The following is a 17,164-nucleotide window of genomic DNA, read 5'->3' as shown; positions in this document are numbered from 1 at the left end:
GCCAGATTATTTCCTGATTTTCAAGTGAATAAAGGCATTTATTGCTGGTTAACCCTGGTAGGCAGCTCCGCCCCACACAGCTGCTCGCTCATTCTGCTGCTGCAAGGTGGTGAAAAGAAGTGGAAAGTCAAAAGTGAGAAAGTTTGTGGGTTGAGATAAGGACAGTTTAATAGGTAATACAAAGCTACACACAAGCAAAGCAAAATTAGGAATTAAATCATTACTTTTCCTTGTCAGGCAAATGTTTAGGTGAAAACAGAGCTTTCTTAGAAATCACTTGTAATGGTTATTTGGGAAGACAGATGCTATGAGTCCCACCTTTTCCTGAGTTTCTCCTGCTGAGCATAATATCATATGATAAGCAATGTCCCTTTGGTTATTGGTGTCAGCTGTCCTGGCTATGTCTCCTCTCAGTTTCTTGTGCACCCCCAGACTCCTTATTGACAGGGAAGCCTGAGAAGCAGGAGCCCTTGACTTAGTGTTAGCACTGCTCAGCAACAGCAAAAACATTGGTGCATTTTCAGCATTGTTTTGGTCACAAGTCCAAAACATGGCACCACATTAGCTACTAAGGAGGAAATTAACTCTATCCCAGCCAAAACCAGTAAAATCTCCACCCTCCATATCACTTACAGCACGCTCAGGTCCCATGGTATCTAATACGTCTGCATTAAGAACTGCCCACCTTCCCATACTTTGATATATACACAGATAACATTCCTTGGTCTATGGGCCACATCTGTAAAATGTCTATAAAATTTCCATTGAGTTCATTTAGTCCGTGACTTGGGTTCTATCTGTCACAGTAGTCACTCAGGAAAAGAGAGGTGGTGTGTTGTGTGGAATTATTAGATGCTAAAACCAACTTAGGTCTGGTCACTACTGCACTTGCACGGTATCTTGTGAGGCTCATCCTCTACTGGTTCAAGTGGTTGTTGCTGCTATAGGACTTCCTATACATTACAATCTCCTTCCCTGGTCCCTTTAGACCAGGCTATGGGGTTTAACATTGCAGTGAACTCCTCCCCTTCTCATTGCTCCTGTGTGAGCTTATCCATGGGCCATGGGCCCTTCAGAGTTGTGCCTGCTCCAGCGTGGACTTACCCATGCTTGCACCGTACTGTGACTGACTCAAGTTCACACTGGAGTTCTGACCTTACAACACAGGCATGGACAGCATCAGTGCGCTGGCCACCTGCCAGCCAGGCGCACGACCAAATCTGTTATCAAAATGTTCACAGATAGAGCCAAGTAAGATGATAAGCAGTAATAATATAGAATAGGGCAAGTGAGCCTTGTGGTAACTACAGGAGCATGCCTATTAATACCTGAACAGCTACAAAAGCAGTCTAGCACACTCTATTCAAAGCTGTCATTATCTCAAAACACTTATGCCCTGCATTAGGCACCAAAAAGGACTGTTGTGGGTTAAGTTCAGCCCTATACAGCCACTCACTCACTCTCCTGCTGCAAGATGGGGAGAGAATTGGGAGGGCAAAAGTGAGAAAATGCATGGATTGAGGTAAAGACAGTTTGATAGGTAAAGCAAAGCTGCACGTGCAAGCAAAGGAAAACAAGGGATTCATTCAGTAATTCCCATCAGCAGGCAGATGTTCAGCCATTTCCAGGAAAGCTGGGCTCATCATGTGTAATGGTTAGTTAGAAAGACAGACGCCATCACTCTGAATGTGTCCCCCCCCCCTCTTTCTTTCCGTCAGCTTTTGTTGCTGAGGATGATGCCATATGGTATGGGACATCCCTTTGGTCATTGAGGTCACCTGTGCTGGCTGTGTCCCCTGCCAGCCATGAGGCTGGCAGGGCAGTGTGAGGAGCAGAGCAGTCCTTGACTTAGTGTTAGTGCTGCTCTGCAACAGCTAAAATGCAGTTTTGGTCACAGTTCTGAAGTACAGCACCGCACGGTCTGCTATGAAGAAAATTCCCTCTGTCCCAGCCAAAACAACTGTAGCTTTCTAAATTTCACTGGCATTTTTACAGTTCTGTGCAACTGGGCAGAAATCAGGAAATAGGAGAACTCTCTCATCCATGTGAACTTACAGTCTTTGTGCTCCGGAGAAAACTTACACTCTTTTATCAGGTTATTTTACTACAAAACTTACCCATTTGTTCAAGACAACCACTATTTTTGTCCTAACAGTAATGGGAATTAACAGGGAAAGAAGTTTCCTCCCAGCAAGGGCAACAGGTCAGTCAGGATTTTATTGAGGATTTTAGTGGCATCTGTGATTTGCACAACACCAGGCAACCTGTTAGCTGAGAATCCTTCCTTGGCTCTCAGAAACGTGCAGGTGTCCCGCTACACTGAAATTCGCCTTGAAGTCAAATGGTTGTGTTACATAGGTAAGGGCTCCAAGGTCTCCAAACCCTAATTTGTACGTGACTAGCCAAAAGTAAAAAAACATGTTGGGAATGTGAAATAGAGGGGAGAGAGAAAACAGAACAAGCTGCTAGCAAAAATGGTTCTTGAGAGCTTCATGTAAAAATCAAAGCACCTGGACTTCATTGCATTTTTTTTTTTTAAATCAACTAACTTCAGAGAGAATGTAGACAGCACCACAGTTGATGCCAGTGACCCAGAGAAGATCTTCAAGGACTGATTTTATTAGTTTCAATTTATTGCAGAAAAGTTTCTGCTGACCATAGACCATCTCATGTTATCCTACTTTTGACCACAAAGAAAAACAGTGGAAGTCGTTCTGCCAGAGATATCCATAAGCATCGTTCCCATATCAGTTTGCATAAGGCAAGGAGTGCAAGTTGGGAAAAGTGAGAATATTCAGAGGGCATACTGCAGGAGGTAAAGTTTGCTGCGGGAAGAATGTTTCTGAATTAACTTAAGAGCATGCAGAATTAGAAAAAGCAAATGCAAATCTAGCTGCGAGGGGCAGTAAATTTTCTGACATGAGGTCTCCAAATACCTGGCTCCTGGCCAGAAATCTGTCTCAGCTAGCTCTCTTCTGCTCTGGCCATCGTTACGTCTCTCCCTCTTACAAGGAAGAAGGCCCTATATTCAACTGCTGCTGAAGGTTTGCTCTTCTTGCCTCCGGAAACAATCCAGGTGTTGCTTTTTCTTTCAGTTTCTATGAGGAAGGAAGGAAGGTAAATGGGGAACATCTAGATAGTGGCATGGCCTGCGTCCACAGCTGTAGTGTGTATAAGACCTTGGTAGCATTTTAGCTTTTCTCCTCAGCATCTTGCAAATAAGAATTGAAGTTATCCCACATGTCCCTGCACATAACTTAGTCCATGAAAAACAAAAAAAAAAGTATGTAAATTATGTTTTTATAACTAATTCTAGATTTTGGGGTCTTTGTGTATATGAGAAACTTTGCAAGCTATCAGGAGCTCTCAAAATACTGCAGCCAGCACTAAATGCACCAGGCCTTGCTGCCTGCCAAGATCTTTTTAAGCAAATCCTAACGTGACTTGATAAGTTAGATGCAGACCGTGGCTTGGGACACAGCCAAAACTGTGAAAGACTGGGAGCTTCAGCCAGCAACAAGGTGAAGGTGCAGCCACAGTAGGCTCAGCTGTAGCTGTAATAAGGGAACTCAGCTCTGAAGCAAAAGACTTTAAAAAGCAACAAGAAAGGGTGAAGAAGGAGAAAAGAGGCGAGTTATGGTTTACTCCTCTCGCTGTGACTTTCAGATGAGGCTTTCAGAGGAGTTATTTTTGCTGTCATCTTGTTCCATCCCCTTTAGTATCCAGAGCACAGTGAAGCAGAATGATTTTCAGAAGGGGAATGATTGCTTCTTGGGCTAATTAAAGTCAGGTGATTCTTTCTGCGTAAAGTCATGTATCTACATTCTGCACCCAAACCGTGTTTATACTATCGGCAGGTTTGCAGCAGATTCAGGCAGCTGGTTTTGTACTTGGGGTTTCACAGTGACCCCGTTCCCTGTTCATTACTGTCATGTTTTGGGCTTTCACGTGCAGTTTGTAAACGGAGAATAGCCAATGTGTGCTTAGCTCTTCACTTAGGTGGCAACCTTCGTAATGAGTGTGTTGATGAAAACAGATTTCCACTGATGCTGTTGCTAGAGCTTTATTTCAGGCATGAAGGACTTTCTGTCTTCAAACTGACCAAATTCCTCGCTCGTTTTAGTCGGCTGTTCTGGATGGTACCCAGGACACATGCTCCTCCACACGTGCTCTGCACCAAGCTCTTCCTCCGTGGCTCTGTTAGCAGAACACAGCTCTCATCTCCCTTGTTTGTAGGGCATGTAGTGAAAACAGGGGATCCCGAGGATTCTTTCATTGGAAGTTGCAAGTTTATCATGTTTCCATTGACTGTGAATTACAAAATTAATTTCAACTCCTATCCCTGAACATGCAGTAGTTATCTGAACCATTAAGTATGAATGATGTATGAATGGATCAGGGGCAGATCAACTATTTCTGGGGGAAAAAAATCAGGTGTAACTTATATTACTTTGTAGTGTTTTCATTCCTTAATAATTCATTTTTAATGAGGTATTTCTTATTCTGTTTTTGGAAGTAATTGTGTTCAGTGTTTTTAACTCATTGCAGTTAAACTACTCTCTTCTATGGCTGTGTTAAATATTTTAGTTGTAGACTACAGTAGGTGAACAGAGGAGCTCTTCAGGTGCTCTTCAACATAGTTGTGTTTTTTGGAGAAAGCTATGTCCTATCTTGTGATTTCAGTTTCCCTATCAGACAAACAGCTCTCTTGCTCTTTTGCACACTAGCCATTGAAAATAGGGTTGCTCATTTTATGTGTGCTCCGCAGGAACACTGGCCTTACAAATACAAGTGCATACCTGGGTTAAGGTTTAACTGGGGAAAGGTAAAGAGTAAGTACCTTACTGTACTGGTTATCTCACATGCTGCTGCAACAGCCGTGCTGTTGGCCAATTTTCTTTTAATTAGAACCAAACATCACATCCAGAGGTAGGACAGAGCTGGGTCTCCCTTGCCTGACTGAGCATGATATACAGCCAAGCTTTCCAGATCCCCTGCGCCACTGAAAACAGGAGCTTTGAATATATATAAATAACATAAAATAAATTATGTACAAGCTTTTTTGGCTCAGATAAACTGATTTTGCATTTAACAGTTATTTTATATATTCTCTTTGGGAACCGTATCAAGTTTTTCAGTCTTATTTGTACTTCACGTGCTTTTATAGATGGCAAGTGTCTGCCTTATTACAGTCAGGAATGTAAAATACGACTGCAGTGAACTGTGACAGTCTTTTGTCTGCTTACTGTTATCTATTTATGGTACAGTAATGGTTTACTTCTTAGTCTAAAACCTCGGATTGTATTTTAGGGAAGATTTAAGACTATGGTACAGCTGGTATTCGAGCTCTGTAGGTGAAGAGCATGCTTGAATCTCTCAAGATTTACTGCTGGGCTGTCAGTCTTTAAGCTACTGCGTGTCTTCCCCCTTCCTTGCAGTAGCCACAATGGAGACCTGGCCCACTGCTGTGAAGCAGACACAGCGATTGATGAACCTGAGGCGCGCTAATCAAACATATGTTTTCTTGACACAATGATTGTGTTATATATCACATATGAATGTACAGGCCTTTATCTTTCCTTAATGATCTAGCAAGGGGTCTTTCTTAAATGTGGGTGTTTTTCATGCGCTCCTTAGATTTGTTCCACAGGGGGTGACCATTAAAAACATCTGACGGGCATGCAGTTAGCCAGCTCCCCGCTGAGATTAGTAAAATACTATATTTAGTAGTCGCACTACATCAAGGAACTCCAGCATTGCAGGAAACAGTTTGATTCAATGCTTTTTTCTGATTTTTTTTAAATTTTTATTTTATTTTATGTCTGATTTTTTTTTTCATCTGGGACATTTTTTTTCATCTCTACCTTTTGTATTGTTTTGTTTTGTTTTGTTTTTCCTTTTATATATATCTATATATCTATGCTTCAACATTTCCTAAAAGTCTTTGTTCATGCAATGGGATTTTCCCCTAATTTTATTTTGTTGTTACTGTATTCCTCTTCTGTTCTGCTCTTACAAATAAAATATAGGGGATTGTAAAGCAGATAGTAAGAAAGCAATGTGATATTCTGAATCTCTGTCATGGTACTCTGTGTCTGAAGAGACTAATCTATTATTTTGTGAAGAGAATAACTTGTTGTTTGTTAGGAAAGCTCTGCAGATAATACAAGGATTCACACGTTTAAGTACTAGAATACTGTACTGTGTAAGCTTCTGAACTGACTTTGAAAGAATGGTTTGAAAATAACAAGTATATTTAAATTATTTTATCACCAAGAGTATTTCTTCACTGATAAATATGCATGAAATAGTTTGACCACAAACAGGATTGTTTAAATTTTTTATATGAGGTCATATGACTACCAGTAGATGAGTAACAGAGAAAGTAAGCTAAAGTAAGATCAATATGGCAAAGATAAGTGTTCCACCAGGAAGCTAAAGGAACAAAAATTTTCCACAAGGCTGCTGTCCAAGTCAGGATTACTATTTTAGCATCTGATTTTATAGTTCATATAGTTTGTTCGTAGCTGTAAATCCTGAGCAACCTGTGTAAAATCTTTGAAATTTTTCTGTAAAGTCAGGAGTAAATTTAGTGCTTTCACTTTAAGGGGCAGATTTAAAGGAATACCATCCTTTGTTCTAACAAAATAGTCCCAGCTTGTCAATCCAGAAGATTTGTGCGTTGCTGAACATAATGGCATTTTATTACCTAGTTTATTTCTGTCTAGCATTCTAAGACTCCTGCTGATGCTTTGACTCGGAGTAGTTTTTGGTTTGGAAACATGAACTCCAGTGTCACAGATGACTTCTTTCTTTTGGTAATTCATATTATTTTTTTTTAAGTTAATAAATGTTCAAGAAAGAAAGTGTTTGGCCAGACAGAAGTTGCGTTTCAAACTGTGAACATCTAAGCAGCAGTGTGTGAAAATAGTAGCCTTTATTTTGTCTCCCTTCAGTCTCCTGTTAATGCACAGTTAGCTCATTTCTAACAGTAATGTAGTACATTGCAGTTGAGCTTAACTATCATGTGGTACTGTAGCCAGTCTCTCACCTTCCTTGGTTGTGAGGCAGAAAAAAAAAGTCCTTGTTTATGCAAAAGGATGGATGCTCAAATTCAGCAGTGTCCACTTAGACCAGGAGATTAAATGTATCTACAGAATAATTTATGCAGATTAACTCTGGGCATTATCTAAAATTGCATATTGATCTAGTGTTACAAACTAGCTTGTTGCAAGACAAATCCTGCAATTTTTTTTTGCAGTTTCTATCAGAACACTTACACATAATGAATGATAACAAAGTAAAGCTAGATTTGAGAGACATGTATTTATATAAGTACAAAAGAAATGGGAAATTTCCTGCTTTGGGAGCAGTGTTATGATAGAAGTAGCCTTAACTAATACTTACAGTAGTTTTATACAGTACAATTTAGTTTTCTTTTATAAAATAATATATGCGGTTGAGAATTTTGGCTATGCCATTCCACATTCAGTTGTGACATTGTAAACATTCATTTTATATCTTTCTTTATGCAAAGCTATAAATGTACTTTAAAATATTTCCATCTCTACAGTAATTTAAAATATTAAAAACAAGGGCCAAATTTCAACATAGTTGTAAAATGTCTTCAGATCTTCACATACATTTCTATATGCATACAGCAGTTAGTAGTACCCCTGCATACATACTCATGCCATACAGCTCGTTCCTGACTGAAGTAATCTCTTTAAAGGATATACAGTTGCATCTCCTGAGAATATCGAACATAAAAACATGCATGTATGAGTAAGTCCACAGCATGTGCTTGTGGAAAAACAAGTCACCTAAGATTTATTTCATTGTTTCGATGCCTGGGATGCACTTTGCGTTTTATACGCAGCGGTTTTGTACCCTGTCTCCACAGAACAATGGAGTGCTGTGTTAGGGGTTCCTGAGCGGGTTATACATGATTTATCTCAGATACTAGCGGTGTGCAGTTACCCAGGAGAAAAGCGAGCAGTGCCGTGTGCTTTTCCCAGTAAATGGGCAGGCTCTTTTAGAGTTATTGCCAGGATCTTGTTGTGGCAGTGCTTGGTGCTGTGTAGACATACCTCTGAACAGAACTGCATGTAAATCCCTCATAACAGTCTGAGGCTGGATTCTTGAATTTTACTCAGAAACTTGCACAACCCTTACTGCAGACATCAATATGTTGGCCATTATTTTCTAACCAAATTGTAATGCTGTTCTATTAAAAAAAAAAATAAAAAAAAATCTCTGCTTATATGTTATCCAAATAAAACATTCTGAACTTTAATGAGTGAAATTTCATTGCTGTTTAATCCTTAAAATGCACTTAGCTAATTTATGAAAGTCCCTTAAATACAAAAAATTGAAGCCTGAAAATTCAGATGTAGATGGTAATTACTCTTGTAACTCTTTTAGTTTTGCCTACATAATATATGGAAAGGGAAAATGAGTGCTCACGATTAGGTCCTTCTTGTTGGGCTGTAGGCCCTGTGCTGCCAGCGCCGGGTGAGCTTGGAGGAGCACGTCCACCGCTGTCCTTACCTGCCTGGCAGAGGGGCTGTGAGGGATAGCTGGAGCTGAGCACTCATGACTCTTAAACTGCAGGCACTTAGTAACTTAAATAAGAGAAGTACTACTGTGGTTGTTAATCTTAGTAACGTCCGTGTAAGCATACTGGGAGCACTTGGCCAGCCTTCAGTTGCCGCTCCTTGATTGTGGATACTGAAGGAAGTATTTGCTATGCCTTTGTGTTTCCCTGCCTCAGATGATAATGATATTCTTAAACCAGTTTTATAGACGTTCAGGTTCCTCCCATGCTTAGTTGTAATAGCACAGACATGGAAGCTGAAACATTTACAACATAGTGCTGGCTGAAAACCTAGAAGCATCTGCTACTATTCAGACAATTTGATAACTGTTGCACTACTACTATCTCTTTCAGAGTTCTGGTCAAAAAATAAATACCCACACACACTTACTTAAAACAAACAAACAAACAAACAAACAAACAAAAAACCACCTTCAAACTTTAAATGATAGATCAAATTTTAAGAAAAAAAAAAAAAAGAGAGAGAGAAACAAAACAAAGGATTTAAGAATGTAGTGGCTGGACTGATAAATAACAAGACAGAAAACTTCCCCAAACTAGGAAATTATTCATTAACATGACAAAATGTAGAGGAAATCTGAGTGTTTTGTTGACTGTATAAATCCGTATACTAGTGAGATATCAAGAAAGGACAAAATTTTATTTTGTCCCCCATTCAAAGTTCAGTATTTTGTATGCATATCACTGTTTCATATAATTAACATGGGAAGTATTTATTTTGTTTAAACTGAAGGGCTTCAGCAGAACAAGAGATAATTAGGGGTTTATTGTCTAAGAAATTATGAAGTAATGGACTTGATCCATTAAGATGAGGCCAAAAATACATCAAGAAATTATTTCAGGAAAGTTAAGCCTAGAAAGATACCAAAATTTTGGATTTATTGAAGTTTTAACATGGGACTCAAAAGAGGTTGTGGATCAAATCTGCTTTTGCAGATGATAATGTTATATGGTAGTTGAAATATTTCCTCTGAATATCTCTTGTTCTTTCAGCTTGTTAACTGTGCTTTGTTCCAGTGAACATTAGTGAACTGTAACTTTATTCATATTATTCTTATTAAAAGTAAGCCTCCCACATGCTGTGCAGTTCAGAAAGTTCCATTTTCCCATTTCTCCATATGCACTCTACAGCATGCACTTTTCTAGGTCACCAGATTTTGCCCCTTTTGCTAACATCGCATTTGCGGGACAGAACCATCCTTGTGAGTTTTTCTGCCCCATTTCTCCACATCACATTCCCACAACACATACTCAGCAGAATATCTAGCTTGCAACTAGATACTGCACTTGTGGAGTCTTGATAAGTTCTTGTCATAACAGTAGTCCTTGACATTCAAAGAACTTCAGTTTATATTTGCAAGCCAAATTTCATACCTTCATACCTCTTTCGATTAATCAAAGTTAAACCATTGTATATGTGAAGGGGCCCCTTGTGGTTTCTAAGTGAGTAGTATGGCTTTTCTGGCAGAAAGCCACAGGCAATTTAGTAGGCACATATTGTGGGGGTTGAGAGAGGAGGAGGGACAGGGATAATCCAGAAAGCTTTAACAAGGACTCAGTGAAATCAATATTTCTATATGCACTACATGCATTTTGCATTCTGTATTTTACTTTTGGCCACAGCTAAACTGTTTATTATGTGTTGTCAGTAAATTAATTCTGCAATATAGCAGTGACTTGGTTTTCCTCTTGCTTAACCAGCCTTGCAGTGGTTTTGCTTCACCTGAAGTATTCCCAATTTACACCTGTGGCAGAAAAGATTTAGGCACAGTCCATATAGTACACACAGTATACAATTAAGTGTCATATATGTTGCTAAACAGTTCCACAGGAACAACTCTAATATGGTTCCTAGTTGTCTTCAGAAATAATAATACTTAATTTTATAGCCTAAGTATAAAGATGAGGCTTTATCATATAACCTTTGCCTGAGATCTATACAGCTGTAAATAGATACTAACATAAAAGGTCTGTCTCCAGCAGAGTTGATCTCTCTTTCCATTTCTGACAGGGGTCACATAGCCAATGTAAATTACCACCATAAACCAAATTCCACCTCTCCTGTAGAACGAAGTGCTTGATCTGCCTGTCTAGAAGCCAGGAGCTACATAGCAGATTGTAATATTTCAACAATTCAGCATGAGTGGCAACCTGTTCTTAATAATGAAACACTGGCAACATTTAACTTAATTTTTGTCTCAACATAGTAAAATCCATACTTTCTCTAGGGGATTTAAGAACTATCTGAAGGGGGCCTGAAGACAAGGAAAATAATTCAAGTAGAAGCAATATCTTCCTCTGTATTTCATGCAAGAGTCAGGTTTAACATGCACACCTTGACATTAGTAAAGAATGAGTTACTCTTAGAAAAAGATAGCGTAGATAATTCAGGAAGAAAGTGAATTCTTCACCACACTATCTGTCATTTTGATTTAATTACAAAATCAAATTAAAATATACAACCTTGTTTAGCCATGTCAAGAAAGTTAGTGAATTTTAGTAGAAATGGCATTTCAACTGAAAACTTAAAACTGTTGTTGCCAGGTTTTTGGAGGTATAATGACTTACACGAATGTTTTATATCTAAGCTACAAAATACTGTTAAAACTTTTTGACATCTAGGTTAGAAACTATAACTTGAAACTAGGTTCTTGTAATTGTGTAGATATAACATCTTGTATTCAGTCTAAAGGGTCCTAGGAACTGGAGAACATAGCACAAAAATTATCCAACAGACAACTCACAGAAAATTTGGCCCCAGTATAGTATATGGCTATCTAGAATATTTTACACACTCCTTGTTTTATATTAAAGATGAATTCAATGTAAATGTTTGGAATTCTTCTTACAAACTTGTTGAAAAGGGACAGTATTTTAGCATGATTCCCTTGTACAAACCTGGTGTTTAGCAGATTACGTATGTTATTCTGTTATAGGTACACTACAGTGATAGACAAAATGGCAAAGAGTGTATGACCTGTTTGACACTGTCTCCTGTGCAGATGACTTTCCAAGGTATCGGAAGCTCCATTGAAGCCAGCCATGACCAGGTATAATACCTTCACCCACACTGCTGTGATTTTATTAATATCTAGTAAGGCCAGAATGTCAGCATTACTAAATTATAAATTTAGACACATACTGTGTTTTTCATATGGCATGTTCTTGTCAATGGGATCTGCCTATCTCTCCATAGTGAAATCCCGAATCTCTAAAGAGTGACCCAAAAAGGAGACAAAGCTATGTTGCCTGTTACAGATTTTTAAGACATATTAAGAAAGCCTGAAGATCTTGCTTTGGTTTTAAAGTCAGATGTAAGGTTTCTGCAAAAGTTTTGTTTAATTTTGTCTATATATCGGGTCTTGTCTATCCTATTTTTGCTGGAAGATTATGGGTAGCTGGAAGAACAGAGAAGTGAAGCCACCATCTCTAACCATTGCCTGTCACAAGAAACTGTCATTTCAGAAAGAAAAAGGATTTTCATTCAGGCTGTTTAAAACTCACATTTTGTTTGGCTATTCTTAAAATGCTTAAATCAAGCTTCTGGCAAATAGCCAGGAGGAAAAAAAAAAAATCACTCATCACCCTGCTGCTTCAGATGGGAACTGAGGGGGACTTCCATTCTAGCCTTTTGTCCTCCAACACTCTTATGTATAACAACAAGACAAAACACTGATACTCCACAAGTTTTCAAAGCAAAAAGGAAACAAGTAGTCAAGTAGTAGAAAACTTTAAACCAAGCCTTGCACCTTTCAGATCTTCAGTAGGTTGGAAAAAATAGCATTTTTATTTACTTTTGTGGGCTATCTTGACATTGTACTATGCTCACATTCACTATACATTTAATCAGACTCTGTCTTTAGTCTGATTAAATCTTACTCTATGTAAGATTCTGTAAGGAAAAAAAGTTGCCTTAAGAATTATCAGAATTTCTTATCTTTGTGGAAAAGGTTCAAACACCCACCCATATTTTAGGCTGTTTTTTTTCTTTTTTCTTTTTTTTTTCTTTTTTTTTTTTTTTCTTTTTTCTTCTTTTTTATTTTTTCTTTTTTCTTTTTTCTTTTTTTATATTAGAGGATTCTGATTCTAAGTTAGTTGTTAACATAAACTAAGCCCATTAGTTATTTACATGGTAACATGAAGATACTTCCTGTCTTTAATGTTCAGTGCTTTACAGTAACGGAGAGCTGGGGTAAGTCAGACAACTTTGACAGACGTATTCCATTCAGTCCTCATTTCATCCAGCAACTTGTTTACGCTGTCCTAAAGCTGCTCAATTTTTCTTTCAGTAAAGATCACCTTTTAAAATGTACTTATATCTCATATACAATATTTAGACATTTCCATGAATATAAGGTGGTCCCTGTCAATTTGGTAACAACTACATTCTGGGCTACCAGCCAGCTTGGCCTTTGTCTTAGCATTTATTTAGGCTAGAATATGATATGTAAACAGAAAAAGACTTTGTAAGCAAAAAGCACATTTAAGCCATCTAAATAATTATACATTTAAGAAGTCTAAAAGAAAAAGTGTTACTGAGTCTGCAAAGTCAAGCACCTAGAAATTAGGAAATTCCAGATTATTTGCAGAATTAGTTTGATCCCAAGTGGACCCATTCAGAGTTCCAAACAGGATGTTTTTTTGGGAGGAAATAAATTGCATCAAACCATGTAGCTAAAGATTATAGCATAGCTTGTACACAAATGGGTAAAGTTAAGTTTGTCTGATCCATTCTGAAGTTAGAATTTCCTAATCTTTCTTCGGTTTGCTGTTTAAATATTGTTCCTTCATTCTTTCTTTTAGTTATGTAATTTTCCACATAGTTTTTAAAAAGGAGAGAAAAATGTTTTATCATTGCATGATGGGGTGGTTGTTGCATTATTGAACCCACATTACTTGTGCAAAGATTTAATCTGAACTGGGAACAGAAGAAAATAATCATCTAAAAGTCAACTGGCAATCCTTTGGTCACAAAACAGATCCACATAGAGGTCAGCAGACACAAAGTTCTGCTTGTCCTCTTTCTAAATATGAAAGGCATTCCTCTTTTAGGGGAAGAAGGATGCTACTGACTGTTTATGTTTGATAAGAGGAATGGCAAGACTATGTTGAAGCATTATTTGTCATCACCTAAATAAATATAGAAAAATGAATCATTAGCAAACAAAGTACATCGAGTGTTTTTCAGGCACTGAAATTAATTATTGATGAAATTAGATCTCTTAAAGGACTGATTGATTAGAAAAAAAAAATCCATTTCCTTTATTCTTTCTGTGTGATTTGGTATAAATTTGCTTTTTTTTTTTTTTCCCAACAACTTCCCTTGAGGCAGGTTTATATGATACCCTTATTCTTACAAAAGTAGAAAGCAGAACTGCTGTACCTTTGTTAAGCTGAATTGTCCTCATTTTAAAGTTTCAAATGGCATAAATGCAGGGTAGCCATGTAGTGCTGTAAAACTGGAAACTCTTCTTTAAGTCACCTGTTAATTCCACATCATCTCTTTTGTACTTTATAGTAAATATGACAGGCTAGTCACCTGAACACCTCTAATTTCAGTGGAGGTGTGCTGATTTGTGTCAGCTATGAGGCCTGACATAGCTTGACTTCAGGATTTGTCTACCTCTGTGCTTATGAAGATAATTTTTCTTGTGTTCATTCTAAAACATAAATTCTATAAATTCTGGTGGTGATTTTTTGGGGGTTGTTTATTTTTAAGGGATAGACTGGCTGGCTAAGACTCTGGAATAGTGTCTGTGGGAAAGTGGTAGAATCTGTTGTGTGAGTGCATCTAATAAAACAGCTCTAAACCAGAATGTTGTGGCAGAAGGACTACAACTGACCAAATACCTTGATCAAAAAAAAAATAAAAAATCAGGATTTGATTGATGGCACTATAGTCTACCTTTTAGATTGGACTTATCTTTTGTAGTATAGGAATCTCTCTCACTATTCACATCTAGTGGGAGATTTGTTACCCAATAGATACCAGTGTGGTTGCAATCCTATATTAGAATTTTATCTTGCTTTTTAAAATTTAATAAGTCTTAACACTGAATTTTTCCAAGTCATTTTGTCTTTTTCTGTATACTGTGGGAAATTCATCTTTTGATTCTTTAGATTGGCTTAGATTCTGATTTTAATAGGTGTAATTTTTTTTTCAATGCTTCATCTATTTGAGCAATTGCAGATTAAAATAAACATTTCATATTGGTACACTAATTAGTGTCTATTCCAAATGTCTGAATGACAAGGTATGACTTATTTGGTTATGAAGCAGTATTTTTTAAGCTATTCCTTTGACTTTCATCTTTCCTTTGGCAAACAGTAAAAAGAGAGAAACATGACTATAGTATTTATTACTGCAGTCTAGCCTGCCACATGTTTTGTTGGGTTTTGCATTCAGGTTTGCCAACTCCCTCAGCAGAAATTTAATGATTTTTAGATTTTATTTTCTTCACAAATTATTTCTTTTTCTATTTGATTTCTAAGTATCTGAAAGCATCCTTCTGAACTTCTCTTTCCTTAAGAAAAAAGAAAAACAACTTTCTCTTTTCCTGGCCACTGTTCTTTATTTTTTTTTTTTATTAGAACTTGAGTTTAGTTAAAATAGTCACCACTTTTAGTCAATAACATCAAGATACTAGAGATGTTCTTCACTCAGTACGAACTACAGGACTCATTATAATAGTATCTAGATTAAATTTGATGTTCTGTGAAATACAAGAAGACTTTAATAAAATACTCTTGTCTGAGCTTTCTTTTGAAATATACAAGAATTTTGAAAAATACAAGAAGACAAATTTAGCATGGTTTAGGTCAAAAATGTTTCTACTTCATCTTGAAAAAATCATGTCAAACACAGCTTCCATGTTTGCATATATATTTTGGAAACTTGCAATGTTACCATCTTTTGTGACTGTATAATGGTTGGTGTTTTTTTATGAATGTTCCAGCTCTAAGTAACTGTAGAACTTCAGGGGTGTAAATGCCACTGTGGTTCTCATAGCAGTGAGAAAATTTTGTCTTAAGGCTTGTAGAGAAGCAGACAAATTTAAAGTATGAAAATTCATTTAAAAATAAAATAATTTTAAGGTCAGTCCTGGTGATAGGGAAAAATGGATTAGGCCCATCCTGAGATTTTGAATACTTGACATAGAATACTCTGCCTTTATAACTCAAATTTTAACCCCCAATAACTTGATGTTCATTGAGGGGTTACCAGTTCTCCATGCAGATTTCAAAAGAAAGCTCAGACAAGAGTATTTTATTAAAGTCTTATTATTTAAATACTGTTTGATAATGTGGAAAGTTTAAAGTCTGCATCAAAAGAAGTGTGTCCAGCAGTGTTGGAAGACGCATGGCCGAAAGCATGACAGACACCAGCAGAGTCAGATTATGTTCCATTTTATTGCCTGAATAGCCTAACTTTTATAGTGAACTTAACAGGGGCGGACAGTGTTTCACACACAATTATTGGTCAAAAGCACTCAGACAAACAACTACAAGAAAACAACCCCACCTGCAAGAAAACAACCCCCTTGTGATTAGCAGTCATGTAGACCTTGTCCTTGAAGCCAGCTGCTGGTAACAATATTTTTCTGAATTCCTCAATTGGGCGACGTGGGAACACTGTCATGGGAACTTCTCATAGTTGCCCTGGTAGCTTGGTTTGCTCAGCTACAGCAGGCCATGGGATTTGCTAAGGGCTACTCCTGGTTGCTTAAAGCAAGCTTAGATCGAACAATTGTTCCACGGGCTCATTTCCACACCCTTTGTGCCAATTCCCAACACAGCAGGTCAAGGGAGGCGGTTCTCCCCTTTGACTCTGCTCTCATGAGACCCCACCTGGAGCACTGTGTTCAGCTCTGGGGCCCCCCAACACAAGAAGGACATGGAAGTATTAGGAGGGCTGCGAAGATGATCAAGGTGCTGGAGCCCTCCTATGAAGGCTGTGGGAGCCCGCGTTGTTCAGCCTAGAGAAGAGGAGGCTCTGGGGAGACCTTACAGCAGCCTTCCAGTACCTAAAGGGGGCCTACAGGAAAGCTGGGGAGGGACTCTATGTCAGGGGGTATAGTGACAGGACAAGGGGGAAGGGCTGAAAGAGGGGAGATACAGATTAGGAACAGGTTAACTAGAACAGGTTGCCCAGAGAAGCTGTGGATGCCCCATCCCTGGAGGTGTTCAAGGTCAGGTTGGATGGGGCTTTGAGCAACCTGGTCTGGTGGGAGGTGTCCCTGCCCATAGCAGCGGGGTTGGAACTAGATAATCTTTAATCCTTTAATCCTTCCAACCCAAACCATTCTGTGATTCTATGTTTTTTGGAGTTGGCAATAATGCCTATTTGTCGCCAACTTCACCCAGTGCTCACTTCACCCAGTAGTCTCCATAGCATGTGTTGTTAAAATGAGTTTATGCTTTTTTATCCTATCCATTATATGTGTGGTATGTTAGATCGTGTTTTCAGAACTCTCCTACACATTGCAATGTATAAAATAGAACAGTTTTATTTGCTAGGACAGATAACAATTTTGTAATGTTATATAT

General features: G+C 38.0%; 1 protein-coding gene across 4 annotated transcripts in view; it reads left to right on the top strand.

Annotated features, from left to right (window-relative positions):
• The window catches only part of STAU2 (staufen double-stranded RNA binding protein 2), a 169,474-nt gene that overhangs the window by 93,745 nt on the left and 58,565 nt on the right, over positions 1 to 17,164 (top strand). For 2 of the 4 annotated variants that reach the window (XM_068672103.1, XM_068672102.1), the window contains exon 13: positions 11,554 to 11,667. The exons of the other annotated variants lie outside the window; for them this stretch is intronic. In XM_068672103.1, coding sequence (XP_068528204.1) covers positions 11,554 to 11,667 — 114 coding nt within the window. The remainder of the gene's footprint in view (positions 1 to 11,553; positions 11,668 to 17,164) is intronic. 4 annotated transcript variants of the gene reach the window in all.

This window comes from Anas acuta, chromosome 2 (assembly GCF_963932015.1).
Source record: "Anas acuta chromosome 2, bAnaAcu1.1, whole genome shotgun sequence".
NCBI classification, from domain to species: domain Eukaryota; kingdom Metazoa; phylum Chordata; class Aves; order Anseriformes; family Anatidae; genus Anas; species Anas acuta.
This window is presented reverse-complemented; position numbering and strand designations above follow the sequence as displayed.